The following is a 15,977-nucleotide window of genomic DNA, read 5'->3' on the forward strand; positions in this document are numbered from 1 at the left end:
GCTGCTTATATCAGAACTCCTCTCCCATCAAGATTTTCTTATCTGTAACTCCATATGTGCTTGCAGTAACAAATTAGTTGACCCATCTCCAAGTATAATCTCAATAAATAATATGGCTTCTAAGAGTCTGTTTACACCTGCTTTATCACTTACCATACCTACCCCTGGCATGACTCTGTAAGAATGGTATTCATGTACTCTGTTTGCTTCTGATCAAACAGGCTCTTTCAGGTACAGCCTAAAGGCACTCTCCTTTCCAGAGATGGCCCAATTAAGCTGCAACAACAGGGGTGTTTAGTACCTAGAAAAATGCATGTTAGTTTGGATTACAACATTACCCTGGCTAGGGAATATCACCTTGAGCTACCAAAATGCACGTTAGTTCAACCTCCCCATTTATATTTTTAGGGAACAAGCCCGGGATCTGAAAACATGAGTACTTCATATTTAAATTCAGTATTAGGTAGAATTGTCAGCAGACTAACAGCAGTGCATCAAAATAACATTTTATTGACCTGATTTATCCACATCATCTGATAAACTGCACTATGCAAAAAAAAAAAAAAAAATCCTGTCCGTATCTTATTAGAATTGTATCGTTATACGAACAGAAATAAGCACATACTATCTCAACTGTATCATAAAGTATGTATTAATTTCATCATAAATACTTACAAGTGACGCTTTTTCTTGTAAGACTGTTTTAAACCAGAAAAATTCACAAATAGTAAAGGGAGAATCTAATAAATAATTTGAGAGTCAGAATATTGATCAATGACTGCAAAAGATTCAAAATTACATTTTTGTTTTTATTTTTTAGGGAAATCCAAGAAGTATCCAAAAATAGTGCTTTGACTCTAGACGGTTTTATAAGTCTTGTGAAATAATTAATATACTTCTTCAATAACAACATCTGCACCATTTTCAAACAGTTAAAAAAAGAAAGCATGTTGAGGAAAGTCTGTATAATTTTAAGTTATTTATTTACTCATTTATCGGCATTAGCTACAGCATTTCTTGTTTTATTTAGAATTTATTTCTAGAATAAAATAGACAAAAGAAAATAGATTTTACAACGGCAAAAAAATGAAATTCTCAAGTTTCATTTATACAAGAGGAATTCTATCACTTCTTAGAAAGTACCTGTTTATTTATTTCACTTTGCTCCATGATACAGCCCAAAATTCATTTTCTGTGAAGAAACAGAAAAAATTATTCTAATAAATCTAGAGAACAGATAATTTTGGCCCCATGTCTGGAAAAAAAAATTTGAATGCAGGAAATAACATGCAAATTAAATGCAAAAAAATCTATAGAGTTAAAGAAAAACAAAAATCAATCCAACATGACATTCTAGGAAACCTGGACAAGATGTCATCAAAAAATTCATCACTTGCAAAACGATTCATATGTATAAGATACAAAGCTGCTCTGTCAAAACATAGGAAGTCAGGGGAGGACAAAATCATGTATTCAGTCAGGAAAGGGGAGTTGTCCAGCAGTAGAATTGTGACATCTAGTGGCTACCACACCTATTTGTTCACAGACTGCAGCCTTCGTAAAAAGATCTGAACCAGGCTGCCTATCGCTCACCCTTGGCGGTAAAACAAATGCAATAGTGCTTATAGTGCTGCTTGTGTTTAAATGTCTGTATTAACAATATGCCCACGTATCAAATATCTTCGAATGCCTTCCTTTCATTACCCAAATTTAAAAAAAAAAAAAAAAAAAAAAGAAAAACAACAGAAAAAAATGCTTTTATGATATATATCAATGCAAAAATTTGTCTAAACCTTTAATACCAGAGATAAAAAGATCTACTTAATATATTAATGCTATATGGTTCTAATACAACCTATTAAGTGCCATGTTCTTGACTAATTTGCCTAAGTATGATACAATTCTTCCAAAAGCTGTCTCCTAAAAGAAGACCATCCTATATAGCATTTACGTACAGACAGCACTATATTACACAAATATTACAAGAAGTCACAGACTCAAGCAATAGAAAATCAAGCTAATCCCTCCAAAAACATAGAGACTGTAAAAGCTACTATAGAATTTTAACATTTTTTTCACTAATAGACAGTGCTAGCCTCATTCTGGAACCAAGACAATCTATCCAAACTGCTCTAGTTCATAAAATAACCTGTGATGAGATCGAAGTGCTTTATTACAGTTACAGCATTACTTTTCTTAGGTTCTATGCACTGCCCCTCTAATAATACTTTACAAATAATACAAAATAGTAATCAACCTTTTGTTGCTCTCTTATCAGGTTTGCATGCTGGGGAAGTGACTTATTTTTCACAAAACCTTCTCTTCTGATTGTTATGTTGATCTAATTAAAATCCTTGCTGCCAGAATTGTATGCTTTATTTTCCCTTTTGACTACAAAAACTGCACATCTGAAAAGGGCAAGGAATCACAAACTGCATCATTTGAGAATTACAATACCTTATTTTACAACTGTAGTGTATGCAAATCATCATTTCAATGAAATTTAATAGTTACAAATGTCCTTAAACTGTAAGTACAGTAGGTTCTATAGAAAATAACATGGCTGATCAATATTCTACCACTTGAAACAAAAACAATAAATAAAAGCTTAAGTACTAAAACTAAGAAAAAGTATTCCTATACATTGCACAGTACCTTTTGGTTAAAGCTTCTTAGCAAAAATATAGTAATGTGTTTTAAGCATTCCAGTTACAGATGTTTCAATATTAAAATTTCAAGGTTTCCCCATCATGAAAAAAATATTGCATTTTTCCATAGGTGCAGCAGAAACTGTCTCTCTCTCTGAACAAGGCTTCAGTCTTTAAAAATATATAGACAGTAAGTACGAATTCAAATGAAACATTAAAAAACTATATTACAGTACTGAGGATGTACGGTTATTGTGCATTACTGATTTTACATTCCTTCTTATTTTGAAAAAGCAAAACTAGAGAGCCCATTGTATATCACTGAGTTCAGCTGGATCCCCAAGTCCTCCATCAGCCTCCAAGTAATTCATAAGAGCTGTCATAGCAGTGTCATCATTTTCACATATCGCGTCAAAGTCCAGTTGAGAATTACCACCTATAAAATTATTAAAACATTAATGTATGCAGTAAAAAGCATGACAAATAAAGTAACTTTCAAAACCTATTTGCTTTTAAACAGCACCTTCCTTTGTAGTCGAGGTAAACAATTATATTTAAATGTAAAAAAAATAAATAAAAATCAAGTAATAGAAATAATGGCTGTCTGCAGACACATGTAACTTGATTTAAGAAGGCTTAAGTCTTGCCAATCCACTGGACTACCTCCAACTGCCAGCTAATAAAACCTGTATCCATGCAGTGACATTCATGTCACTGAAGCAGAAAAACTGCTTTCTACTTCATGTCGCCTTACTGGGAAAGAGAGTCATGTACCTGAATTCTCATTTGATGTACTATGCTGGATGAATGCCTGAAACCTTACAAGTTACTACGCGTTAGCTCTAGAAATCAATACCTTGCTATACCCTTGCCTTTAACAACAGTAAAGTAAAATGCTTTACCTCAAGTATCAATGAAAAATGTTTCCTTGCCTATCTTAGATAAATGTTGTTGCTTTTTTACTTTTTTTTTCTAAACCCTTATTTGAAGATTAGCCTCTTTTTTTCTTTTTTAATATAAAGGGCTCATAGCTAAACTGGAAGAGAGCTATAGGTTTAAAATAAATAAATAAATAAATCCCTTATAACCGAAATAAAAGAGGGAGACAAAATTTTCTAAGAATTGAAGTACAGGTTAAGGATAAACATTGCTTTTATAGCACTTTGCCTTTTATGTTTATGAGGGTGTGTAGTGATAGGATGAGGGGTAACAGTTTTAAACTGAAAGAGGGGAGATTTCGATTAGATATTAGGAAGAAATGCTTTACCGTGAGGATGCTGAGACACTGGAACAGGTTGCCCAGAGAAGCTGTGGGTGCTCCTTCCCTGGAAGTGTTCAAGGCCAGGCTGGATGGGGCTTTGAGCAGCCTGGTCTAGTGGAAGTGGAAACCTAGTCCCTGCCCATGGCAGGGGGTTGGAACTAGATGATCTTTAAGTTCACTTCCAACCCAAACCATTCTGTGAGTCTATGTTAAAAATAATACACTAGCATTCTCCTCTTAAAAGACCAGTGCCCTGGTTTGAATTATCCTATATCCAGACAAACTGTTGCCTTAGCGCATGCTTGGAGGATGGGAAAGGAGAAAAAAAATAATATTTCTTTCTGAAACGTTTTGACTAGCCCTTTGTATCGACTACCATAGCTTGCAGTTAAGAAAGAGATAAAGTCCTAAAAGGACAATGGTTCACAAATTACAACCAGTTCCCTTACAATGCACTGAAATTCTTTTTCTTACCCATCTCTCTTTTCTGGAGACAGAACTAAAAAGTACCTAATTAAAACTGTGGCATGCAAGAATGCAATGGTAAACCTCTGTTACAGGATGTTATTTTTGTCATGAGATTCATTCATTGATCAAATTTTGCTGTTTGCCTTCCAGTGATAACACATCTGTTTTAAGAGTCCTCTCAAGACAGCCAAATCTCATTACAATTTATACATGGTTGTGAAGTGGTGCACTCAAAAATTACACCATTTATCAGAAATGTTTTCGCCTGCAGCCCCCAAAATATCCCCAAGAGAAAGAAATCTTACTGAGGAGAGGTTCATTATTGGGAAATGGAATAGCACCCTGGTTTTGTTCTGAAGTCTCTAGAACTTCTGCTTCTGAAGGACATAACTGAATCAACTCTTTATTTGGCACCTGAAAGAACAGAAGTAGTAAAAGGGGAAGAGTTAAATCCTAAATGTAGTCACAATTATTACATTACAGAAACATTATAAATTGCTATCAAAGTATTAAGAACTAAATAGACTAAAGGAAAAATACGCATCAACAGGCAGATCTACTACATTTAAAAAGAATTTTTTTTACAGGTTCACATAGCACTGGCCTTGGCTTAAATAAAAGGTGTTACTTACACATCTATCAAAGGTACTTCACAGTGATAGCATCTGCTTTATTGAGGGTTTAATTCAATATTCAACAAATAAATCCAGCACAACAAATTGTACTGGTACGTATACTTTCCATTTCTATCCATATTGCCAATGTTGACACATTCTAGCTAAAAGATAATAAAAAGACCTCATACCTCCCATGTTCTCTATGCATTAAACGATATGAATTATAAACTTTTATCTTTTCTATTATTTTGCATCTTGTTACCATCATGATAAAAATTTAAGTAGTTTTAAATTCCTTTTTCCAAAGCGCAAAAAGTAGGCTAGCAACAACAGAGATAATAGTCATCCTAACCCAAACATACCAGGATTTCCCCTCCCCCCGCCATTTGTTTCATGTAACACATACATACAATTTAGCAGGATAGACTTCTTGGGTTGCCTGACTTGCGTATATTCTACTAGGAAATTAATAAAGTTGAAATGCTTTACAAAAATATTTTAAGAACAAATGGGATACCAAAGCACAGAATAAAGAAAAACCTACAACGAATACAATGAAGTTATCCTTATGATGAGATGCTGCATGATTTAGAGTTCAGTATATATAAATCAACAAACTCTTAGGGAGAAAGACCTGTAGTAAGGCAGGGGAGAACTAATCGGAAAAAAAAGGATGAAGACAAAACAATCCCTAGTCCAGAAGAGTATTTTTAGGAAACGAAAATTGCAATCGGAAGATAAACTGTCTTTAAATTGAAAGAAATTTACATTCAAACAAGTGCTGATAAAGAAGGAAACGTTTGTTCAGACACAGTTCAGACACAGTTCAGTGCACAATATCCAACATGCCATATACTTAGGTAAAAAATACGTTAGTTATTCCATAGCTAAGATCAATAACTATGACAGTTATAGGTTGCGGTGTTACCAGCAATACTAGATGAGGAAAACAGCACATTCTATCAATTTTTAGAAGATTACTGAAATACCTTCAAAGTAAAAATTTTAAACATTTCAAAGCTGAGAACATACAGCATAGATTTTTAAAAGGGCCTTCAAGAACATTAAGATTAAAAGTAGAAGTGAGAGAAAACAAGAACTGGTATTTTATTTAGGTTGTCAAACTGAACAGGTGGAAACACTTTTACTCTCCAACAGCTATTTAGCAAAAGTTTTAATGCAATTCCAAATCCAGAAGAGTCCTCATCCCACGAATCACACTTAGATTTAGCATATTTGTAGAGCTTCAGCAGAGATCCTAATAATTAAGTGGAGACTACAGTCCTCTCAGCCTCAGGAATAACCCCTTAAGGCTTGATCTGATGGCCCCATAAATGAGGTTGGAACTTCCGCTGCTGTCACATCTCTCAAAAGACTTTCATAGCTGCCAGGTAGTTGGCAATACCTTACACATTCTCTCACAAAAACATAGGAGAGGGTAATTTGGTTGGAACATAGGCTTTGAGGTACCTGACGTTAGCCTTTTACTCTTAGATTTTTACAGGCAGGTGACATACTTACATTGCTACAGTTTACAGTTAAAGCTGGAGAAGGTGACTTTCTCAAGAGATGTGATGGACTTAACTCCCCAGATGGTGAAGAGTGCAACCTAAAATTGTACATGTTTAGTTGATTTACCAAGTCACATTGATCATAAACTGAAAAATAGCCTATTTTGTGTTGCAGAACCCACCAGACCTCCCCAGTGATGAAGCACGAGCCAGCTAATCTGAGACAATGTTGTCTTCAATTCTCCTAAAGATTCTAAATTCTCCTGCTCCAAGTATTGATAGCACAAAAAGCAGAAGAGATCAATAAGGCACTGGGTCATAATTACTTGAGCACATTTTTATTTTTCTGCTGAATCACCAGCACTGACAGACCAAAGAGTAACAGGTTTCAGAATTATGCACACTGGGACAAATAGGTACAATTCAAATACATATAGAATACAGACAACATAAAGAAGTTCTCCTAAATGGTGGAGGGAAAACAACACATCCTTCTAATGCTCCCTCCACTATTATTTTGTTATACCTGTCTCTCCATGTTTTCATAAAATTCCAACTAAAAGTAAAGACTGCTTGTTTGTTACCAGAATTCTTTTGAGGTACCGCACGTCCTCCCTCACCAAACACGCCAGATATGAAACTAACAGTGAAAATGTCATACCAGGGCCCTTTGGACAGCTTGCTCCCATCTCCCCCTGCTCTTCCTGACTCCCAAAGCACAAAGCTATATAAGAACTGGGGCACTCTGGATGCTTCTGCTTCCATCACTTACTCAGACCCAAAATGTGATAAGGGATTGGAGGAAAGATAGAAAATAAGTGAATAAACAGCCTTTCTTGAATAAGTTGAGTTATTTGTGTGGAATATTTGTTATTAGTTCCCTACATTCCAATATCCAATGCATCATTTGAAAAGCAGTACTGCCATTTCCAAAAGCTGGGACAGAAATTCCAGACTGAATAGATTTATAGCATTTCTATAACTTAAATGCTTATTAATCAGGTGCTAATTCAATTCAGATATGCTTGTAAATAGAGCTGTAGGTATAGTCCTGAATTTTTTAAAAAATACTTAGTGATGCCTGATGCACAGCTGGAGAACCATCTGTGTCTTACCGATATTAAAAAAATGCAGAGAGCAGACTGAGGTAGTAAACGCTCTCATCCGGTTGGATAAAGCGTGTAGTCACAAAGGTACTTGATGAAAAACAGCTGGTGTTAGGCTCTGTTGATCACTCTTGTCTTATTTTTACTGCGTCAGTGCGTGCAAGATAGTAGCTTGATTTCATACAAAAGAAAAATGAACAAATAGTATGAAGTTCTACTCTTCGGCTGGAAAAAATACAGCATTGTTCCTAGCAACAACTCTGGAAAAACTGAGCTACATCTGGGTGCAAGCAACTACATCAAGACATCTCCAGAAATATTCAGTCATTACTGATGAGGCCTTAAATGGCCAACTGCATTTGTGAACACCTCTTCCTCTTATAGAGACAAAACCTAGTTATTTTCACCCAAGATGTGGGTGTAGGCTGTAGGATGAATATGATGCCAAAGATCCCAGCTACACAGTGCAACTGCTCCCTTCCATAGCTGGCTTCTTTTCAGAACTGCACCTTCTTCGGACACGGAGTTTACCTTATTCTGCATGACTTTTCTCTTAACCTTTTCTTTCATCTGCATAGCGACTTCTTGGGCTATTAGTTTCAGCACAAGTTTATTTCTCAATTTCCAGTGTCCACGGACAACTAAGATCACTGAAACAAACACACTTGCACAAGACTAAATGTGGCTGATGAAGCCGTCACGCAAAACATTTTTCCTTCCAAAATGTTGCGACATTCAGTCTGTTAGCTGAGAAATGAGATAACTGTTCCCAAAGAAAGCAACATAATGCTGTTTCATTTAATAAACAGCGTTCAAGATGTGAACATAACTGGGAAAAACACCAAGTTCAATCAATGACTTGAAGAATAAGACTACCTGATGCAGCTTCTTGAAGCATGTGCTGATCACTGCCAGTACTTCCACAAATATTTGTCCTGGAAAGTTGTTGTTTGAATCCAGAACTTGAATCCAGTTCCAGTTCCAGTCTCCTAGCAGCCTCACTTTTTAAATTAGAAGCATGTCTGAACTATCACTGTGATCTTCCTGAAAAGATGTTTTGGTAAATCAAACAAACTGGGGCAAACATCCTGTTGCCTTAAACTGCTGCTCCATAAAGGAATAAAGCCACGCTTTCATTACCTGATGAAATCAAGGCATCTCCAAAATGAATCTCTGACAGATATGGAGTTATGCATTATGAGCTTCAAGCTTACAATAGGCAGACAAACAGAAAGAAAATTATGCCAGTGTTAGTACTATGGAAGCTGAACTTTTTGATAAATAAGCTCAATTTCTGTAAGGTCTGTAGTGGACTAGAAAACTCCATTCTTCTTTTGGGATCAGGAAGTTTATGAAATAATAGACATTCCTCTGAAATATCCCTCAGTCATACCTGCCTCAACTGTACAGCTGAATTCCATTTAAACAGAGTAAAAAAAAAAAAATAAACCCACTCTTACAAAAAAGATTCCCCCAAATTAATTCAGTACCATAATCTCCTCTCCAAATTCCACAATTCTGTCTGTTGTAATGGATTTTCTGTTTCCAAAGATTAAAACAGATAGACTTTGCTCTTTTGCAACCTGCTGAGCTGTCACACAACAGGAGTAATGGTTTGGTTTGATCTTCATACAAGACTTACAAAATTTCCCTCTGTTGCTTAGGAAGATACTGCTCCTGAAACTGTTGCCTCTGTAGCAATATGAAGAGAAAGAGCATTGTTTGCGGTTCTTAAAAACACAAATACCAGAACTTTCAAGGGATAGCTTTGAAGAAAACTTTCCCAGGAATGCATTCATTCTTTCATCATTCAGCAAGTTTGTTATTCATTTACTTCATAAAACTGGTTTCCTTAAGCTGATGACATGTATGCTCACATGGATGAGCATTTTCAGCAAAGTTCAGGTGATCTCAATCAAGAGCATCACACAGCTGACTGAAGTGCCTAGAACAGAGTCAAATTAAGCTCTTGGGTCATGCCTGGATATTAACTGTTCAGAGATGAGAACGTTTGCCAACTTAATTCAGTCTTCAGAAGGATATAATAAAAAGTGATTCTCCTTCCCTCTATTGATGGTACTGATCATCAGACTTAAACAACGGTATTACCAAAATGTAACATGCCATCTTCGCTGTTAAGGATATCACGGAATCATGGAATCTTCAGAGTTGGAAGGGACCTCTAGAGATCATCTAGTCCAACTCCCCTGCTAGAGCAGGATTGCCTAAAGCACATCCCTCAGGGCTGCATCCGGGCGGGTCTTGAAAATCTCCAGAGAAGGGGACTCCACAACCTCCCTGGGCAGCCTGTTCCAGTGCTCTGTCACCCTCACTGTAAAGAAGTTTTTCCGTGTATTTGAACGGAACTTCCTATGTTCTAGCTTGTGCCCGTTGCCCCTCGTCCTGTCGCTGGGAACCATTGAAAAGAGCCTGGCTCCATCCTCCTTAAACCCACCCTTTAGATACTTGTAAACATTAATCAGGTCCCCCCTCAACCTTCTCTTCTCCAGGCTAAAGAGTCCCAGCTCTTTCAGCCTTTCCTCATAAGGGAGATGCTCCAGTCCCATAATCATCTTGGCTGCCCTACGCTGGACTCGCTCCAGTAGTTCCCTGTCCCTCTTGAACTGGGGAGCCCAAAACTGGACACAGTACTCCAGTTGTGGCCTCACCAGTGCAGAGTAGAGGGGGAGAATGACCTCCCTCGACCTACTGGCCACAGTCTTCCCTATGCAGCCCAGGATGCCATTGGCCTTTTTGGCGACAAGGGCACACTGCTGGCTCATGGATAATTTCCTGTCTACCAGGACCCCCAGGTCCTTCTCCTCAGAGCTGCTTCCCAGCATGTCCGCCCCTAACATATACTGGTGTTTGGCATTCTTCCTTCCCAGGTGCAGAACCCTACACTTGCTTTTGTTGAACCTCATTAGGTTCTTCTCTGCCCAGCTCTCCAGCCTGTCCAGGTCACGCTGGATGGCAGCACGGCCCTCTGGAGTGTCGGCCACCCCTCCCAGCTTGGTATCATCAGCAAACTTGCTGAGGATACACTCTGTCCCCTCATCTAGGTCATTAATGAATATATTGAACAAAATTGGTCCAAGTATTGACCCCTGAGGGACACCCCTTGTTACAGGCCTCCAACTGGACTCTGTGCCGCTGATCACAACCCTCTGAGTTCTGTCACTCAGCCAGCTCTCGATCCACCTCACTGTCACCTCGTCTAGCCCATACTTCCTCAGCTTCCTAATGAGGATGTTATGGGGGACAGTGTCAAAAGCCTTGCTAAGGTCAAGGTAGATGACATCTACGGCTCTCCCCTCATCCAGCCAATCCGTTATAACATCATAGAAAGCTATCAGATTGGTCAGGCATGATTTGCCCTTGGTAAATCCATGCTGACCACTTCCAATAACTTCCTGTTCCTCTATGTGTTTGGAGACGACATCCAGAATGAGTCGCTCCATTACCTTCCCAGGGACAGAGGTGAGACTAACCGGCCTGTAGTTCCCTGGGTCCTCCTTCTTGCCTTTTTTGAAGATTGGAGTGATGTCAGCCTTCCTCCGGTCCTCAGGCACCTCTCCTGTTCCCCATGACCTTGCAAAGACAATGGAGAGTGGTCTAGCGATAACATCTGCCAGCTCTCTCAGCACTCGCGGGTGCATCCTGTCAGGGCCCATGGATTTATGAATGTCCAGCTTGGCCAAGTGGTCTCTGACCCGGTCCTCCTCAACTAAGGGAAAATCTTCCTCTCTCCAGACCTTCCCCCTTGCCTCCAGGGTATGGGATGCGTGAGGGACGGCTTTATCAGTGAAGACCGAAGAAAAGAAGGCATTCAGTAACTCTGCCTTCTCTGTGTCTTCCACCACTAGGGCACCCGTCTCATTCATCAGTGGACCTGTATTTTCCCTAGTTTTCCTTTTTCTGTTGATATACTGGAAAAATCTCTTCTTGTTGTCTTTAACTGCAGTGGCCAAGCTGAGTTCTGATTGAGCTTTGGCCCTTCTAATCTTCCCCCTGCATAGCTTTGTTATATCTTGATAATCCTCATAAATTGCTAAGCCCCTTTTCCAGAGAATGTAAGCCTTCCTTTTTTTCCTGAGGTCCAGCCAAAGCTCTCTATTTAGCCAGGCTGGCCTTCTTCCCCGTCGGCTCGTCTTTCGGGACATGGGGATGGCCTTCTCCTGTGCTTCTTCTTCAGTCCTTTTTTCTTGCCAGTGCTTTTCCTCCTCCTTGCTGGATAATCCCAGCAACGTGACAACATGCAGAGGTTGTTAAATCAAATATGATTTAATTATTTTTTTTAAAGTAGCAATCTTTTCATCCCATCACAACTAAAGTGTTTATTCTTTTCGTCCTTTCATTGAAAATGAACGATTCCCTGTGCAATTTGCCTATCTTAGTAAAGAGGTGAGAATTCATTCTTGGAAGGCGATTCCAAAATACTGGAAATAGAGTAAGAAACATCTACCACTGTCACCCATCACACTCTTAGGCTCTGACCACAGTTTTTACTGGTTCAGAAAATTAAATACTGCCTTCTGATGAAGAGAAAGCAGAGAAGACAACCATATTGCAAAGCATATTGCAAAGAGATAATATGTAATCCTGGACTTCAGCATGGATTTATGAAGGGCGGGGCGGGGGGGGGGGGGGGGGCGGGAGAAATCACACTTAAGCAAGCTACCAGCCTTCTACAAGGAAGTGACTAGCTTGGAGGATGAGGAGATAGCATTGGATGTTATTCACTTCGACTTTAACCAAGCTTTTCACACTGTTTCCCCATAACATCCTCACAGACAAGCTGATGACTCAGACTACTACTGAAACAGCGGAAGCTGACTATGCTATGGCGTTGTACGTACAGATTGGAGGACAAGATGCTGGAGTGCAGCCGTGCAGAAAGTGTAAGTAAATCAAGCACCACTGTGGGTGCACAACACAAAAAATACATATCTTCACATTAAAATTATGTTTCTTCCTTTCAAGTTCCTTAGCTATGCTGTGTACCTGCTAAAACTACTAAGTTTTAAAACGGTCAATCTTTAATTAACAATTTGAATCTTTTACAGATTCCCATTTGGAATGACGCAGCAAATTTTTTTTTTAATCTGTGGCTGGGTATTGGGAAGGAATTGTGCTATGACTTTAGTCTACATTCAGGATAATCAGGAAAGGGACAAGACAGGCTACAAAATTGCTCCGCTGGGGACTGTTTCAAGGAAAGTTTTCCTAGCGGAGTGATGCTATCAGAAAAATATAAACACTAGTCACAAACAACTGAGTTTCCATTCCCAAATGGTTTATCTACCTATTTCAACATCATGTGAAGAAGCTGCATTACAGTAATGCTTTTGAAGTCATAGTTAAATTATACTTTTATTAACAGAGGAAATAGCATGCCCAGAACAAAACTATTTATCAACACCAGTGATGTGTTCTGTCATGCATGAGATTAACATTAGGTTATAATTGTCAGCTCATAACACCACTACTCAAGCTAAAAATATTTTATACATATAACACAATAAAAATTAAGCTTGAACAACCTCCACATAATCACGTGTAACTCTTCTCTATCTTTACTTAAAAGCCTAATGTATGATGTCAAGCGTTTATTACCTTTGCAATTCTAATATTTCATTTGCAATTTCGGTTCCTATACTTCCAGCACCAAGAACTGTTCCAGAGGACATTCCAGGTACGCTTAAAGACTGTTTTGCAGCATCTACAGTTAAAAAAAAACAAAATAAAACCTTAAGTTTGTAGCAGTTTCATTACGCAGCAAGGAACAATCACCTCAAGGATTAATTTTAAAGCCGTTTTTGTTCTATATCTCTAATTTTCAGAAATTAAATTCCTTAACACTAACGCAAGAGGGGCAGTGTTGTCTCATTTGAAATATAAAGGTGATGAATACATTTGTGAAAATTGCTGCTATCCAGTAATGAAATGAGCTTTAATCATTACCACCTCCGTTCTCTCTCACAGACAATGCAAGGCACATGAGAAAAAACACTCTTGGATTTTTCACAAACTGAAATCAGTTATTAAACCAAACAATTTCAAAAGCAAAAATAAAAAAAACAACTTATAGCAAGATGACAAAACAGCATGTAGAAATCAGAATCTATGCATAACAGAAATATATTAACAAAATATATATCAATATCAGTATCACCCTATATTCTATTGGTAAACTCAGACAGTACACTTGCATTTCTTCAGAAAACCAGGCAAAATATGAAGAGGGTCTGTGACAGAAGCATAATATCTATAAAATCTACCAAAATCGTAGCGATAGCAGAAGCTGCTAGAAGGAAAACACATACTATAAGCCCTTCTGATCACAGTTATGTGAATAACATGAATCAGGATGCCATAACTAGAAATTGTCACAAGACTTATCTTTAAAAAAATCAATCCTTCCTTGCACAACAACCTAGAATAAAAAAATTCCTGGACTGAATAAATCTAAATGTGTAATGATTGATCAAGAGATGCACCTATGATGCCTGTAAGAAGCAACACTTGCCTTCTGCCGGCTGGGAACCGTGGGGAACCTGTTCTTCAGCTGACTCGTTATGACCTCTGAGATTTAAATAAATAAAATAAATAAATAAATAAATAAATAAATAAAAAAAACCCAGCAAGTTTTCCAAAGGCAAAACCCAGCATATTTATGTTTGATTTCAACAATACTTTACACAGAGTAGAAACTACCATCCTCAAACCAGTAAAAAAAAAAAAAGATACTCCTCACATGTTTCAGTGTTCAATCCTTTGTACTGTTGTTTCTGATGCACTGGGTGAAATATTAATTTCCACTTATTTTCCAAAATAAAGAAGAAAGGCCAATATAGTTGTCTGTGTTCCATGATAAGGGAACACGGCTACTATTTTTGCTCCTAGGAGGGAGACCAGTTAATCAGAAACAACTGCTGTAAGGACAGGTCAGTGGCTACCTTCTGCCAGCAGCTGCTGCCTACCTTCCCTCCTCTAGACAGCTGCAGATGCCCAGATCTCCAGGGCAGGCAAAAGCGGCCTTTGGCTGTTGGGCAGCATATACCATCTTAACTGCTCTTCTCTGTCTTCTTGAGGAAAAAAGGATATGGGCAGAACAGGTGGGTGATGTTGACTGAAGATATGAACCTGTTACAGAATGGGTAAAAGGCCCCCTTGACAACTTGGTTTCATGGAAATAAAATCCCCTCTGTCCCCCTCTCAAAACCCCAATCATTGGCAAAGATCTTCAGTATCATTGGAACAATCCAAATTACGGCCCCATTGCAAGGCACAGAGAACAAAAAAGAAGAATTAAAAATAAAGAACGAAGAATTTAGGCTCCTTCCTTGCAATCAATTTGGAGGGTACCTTTTTGTCCTGCCTTACATTTCTACAATCTATCAATTATGCTTCTCAACATTCTGACATATGGTAGGTAGGGTAGCACTTAAAATTGGGGCAGCTGATACATGCAGTCTTGTAAAGCTCAGAGGGAAAAGTAAAACTAATTTCACATTTCCATTTATTTGTATCTACTTTTCTTAAACAAACCCCTTCCCTTCTTCCTTTAATAAAGAAACTCTTTCACCTTATTTTTTCTACTGGAAACAGCAATTTTCAGGGTTAAATACACAACTTAAGCCTGAAATAAAAATAACTGGTAAACGCAAAAAAAAAAAAAAATGTTCTTCCAGGTCACTCAACTAGTTTTTGTGCAGTGTTGATATTTTCTAGTCATGTTCTTCTTAAATAGTTTGCTTTCTGTTAATGGTAATTAAGACAAAAATAACATGGGAATTCATATAATGAATTACTTACAATACCACAGTGTTGTTTGATACGATGTACTCCAGTTCTTTGGTCCACGGATTCGTGAAACTAAACCACTGACTCTTTAAAGTAACAAAAGTCCCATCCTTTGCTCTAAATTTGTAGGAATTTGTAAATACTTTTTCTTTATTCTGCAACACTAAATAAGAAAAGAAAGTTGTAATCACCATATTTATACTTAGAAAGATAAAGTTAAAAAAAAAAAAAAAGAAATCTGTTTTATAGCATCATAAAACCAGAATGTTTTTGATGGCCAGAAATACAAATTAAATGCCAGAAGAACTGACAGGACAGGACCCCTGTTAAAAATCAAACTACAGTTTCATTAATGTTATCAATCTTAAATTAAAGCCCGAGTACTCAGTAAACCACTACTAGGGAGACACCTGACTTGGTGAACTTTCATAATCAGTGTCTTTAATTACATGATTAGGCACATTTGATCTCCAGGACTCCTTTGTCATTCTTATAAACAATTGAAGCAGGGGGTTGAAAGAAGCACTAACATTATTCCCTTGCAATTAAAGCACTGCACC

The 15,977-nt window shown here is 37.8% G+C and overlaps 1 protein-coding gene across 8 annotated transcripts in view; it reads right to left on the minus strand.

Moving 5' to 3' along the window:
• Positions 1 to 285: 285 nt before the first annotated feature.
• The window catches only part of BMAL2 (basic helix-loop-helix ARNT like 2), a 43,161-nt gene continuing 27,469 nt past the window's right edge, over positions 286 to 15,977 (minus strand). For 4 of the 8 annotated variants that reach the window (XM_063357140.1, XM_063357131.1, XM_063357149.1 and 1 more), the window contains 5 exons: positions 15,430 to 15,580; positions 14,141 to 14,196; positions 13,228 to 13,333; positions 6,516 to 11,202; positions 4,734 to 4,791 (listed from right to left, as the gene is read on the minus strand). In XM_063357140.1, coding sequence (XP_063213210.1) covers positions 9,837 to 11,202; positions 13,228 to 13,333; positions 14,141 to 14,196; positions 15,430 to 15,580 — 1,679 coding nt within the window. In that variant the 3' untranslated portion in view covers positions 4,734 to 4,791; positions 6,516 to 9,836. Of the gene's footprint in view, positions 302 to 788; positions 3,085 to 4,682; positions 4,792 to 6,515; positions 11,203 to 13,227; positions 13,334 to 14,140; positions 14,197 to 14,594; positions 14,758 to 15,429; positions 15,581 to 15,977 lie in introns of those variants that run through there. The other 4 variants (XM_063357165.1, XM_063357156.1, XM_063357180.1 and 1 more) reach the window with 4 other exon arrangements.

Source organism: Chroicocephalus ridibundus, chromosome 1 (assembly GCF_963924245.1).
Source record: "Chroicocephalus ridibundus chromosome 1, bChrRid1.1, whole genome shotgun sequence".
NCBI lineage: Eukaryota > Metazoa > Chordata > Aves > Charadriiformes > Laridae > Chroicocephalus > Chroicocephalus ridibundus.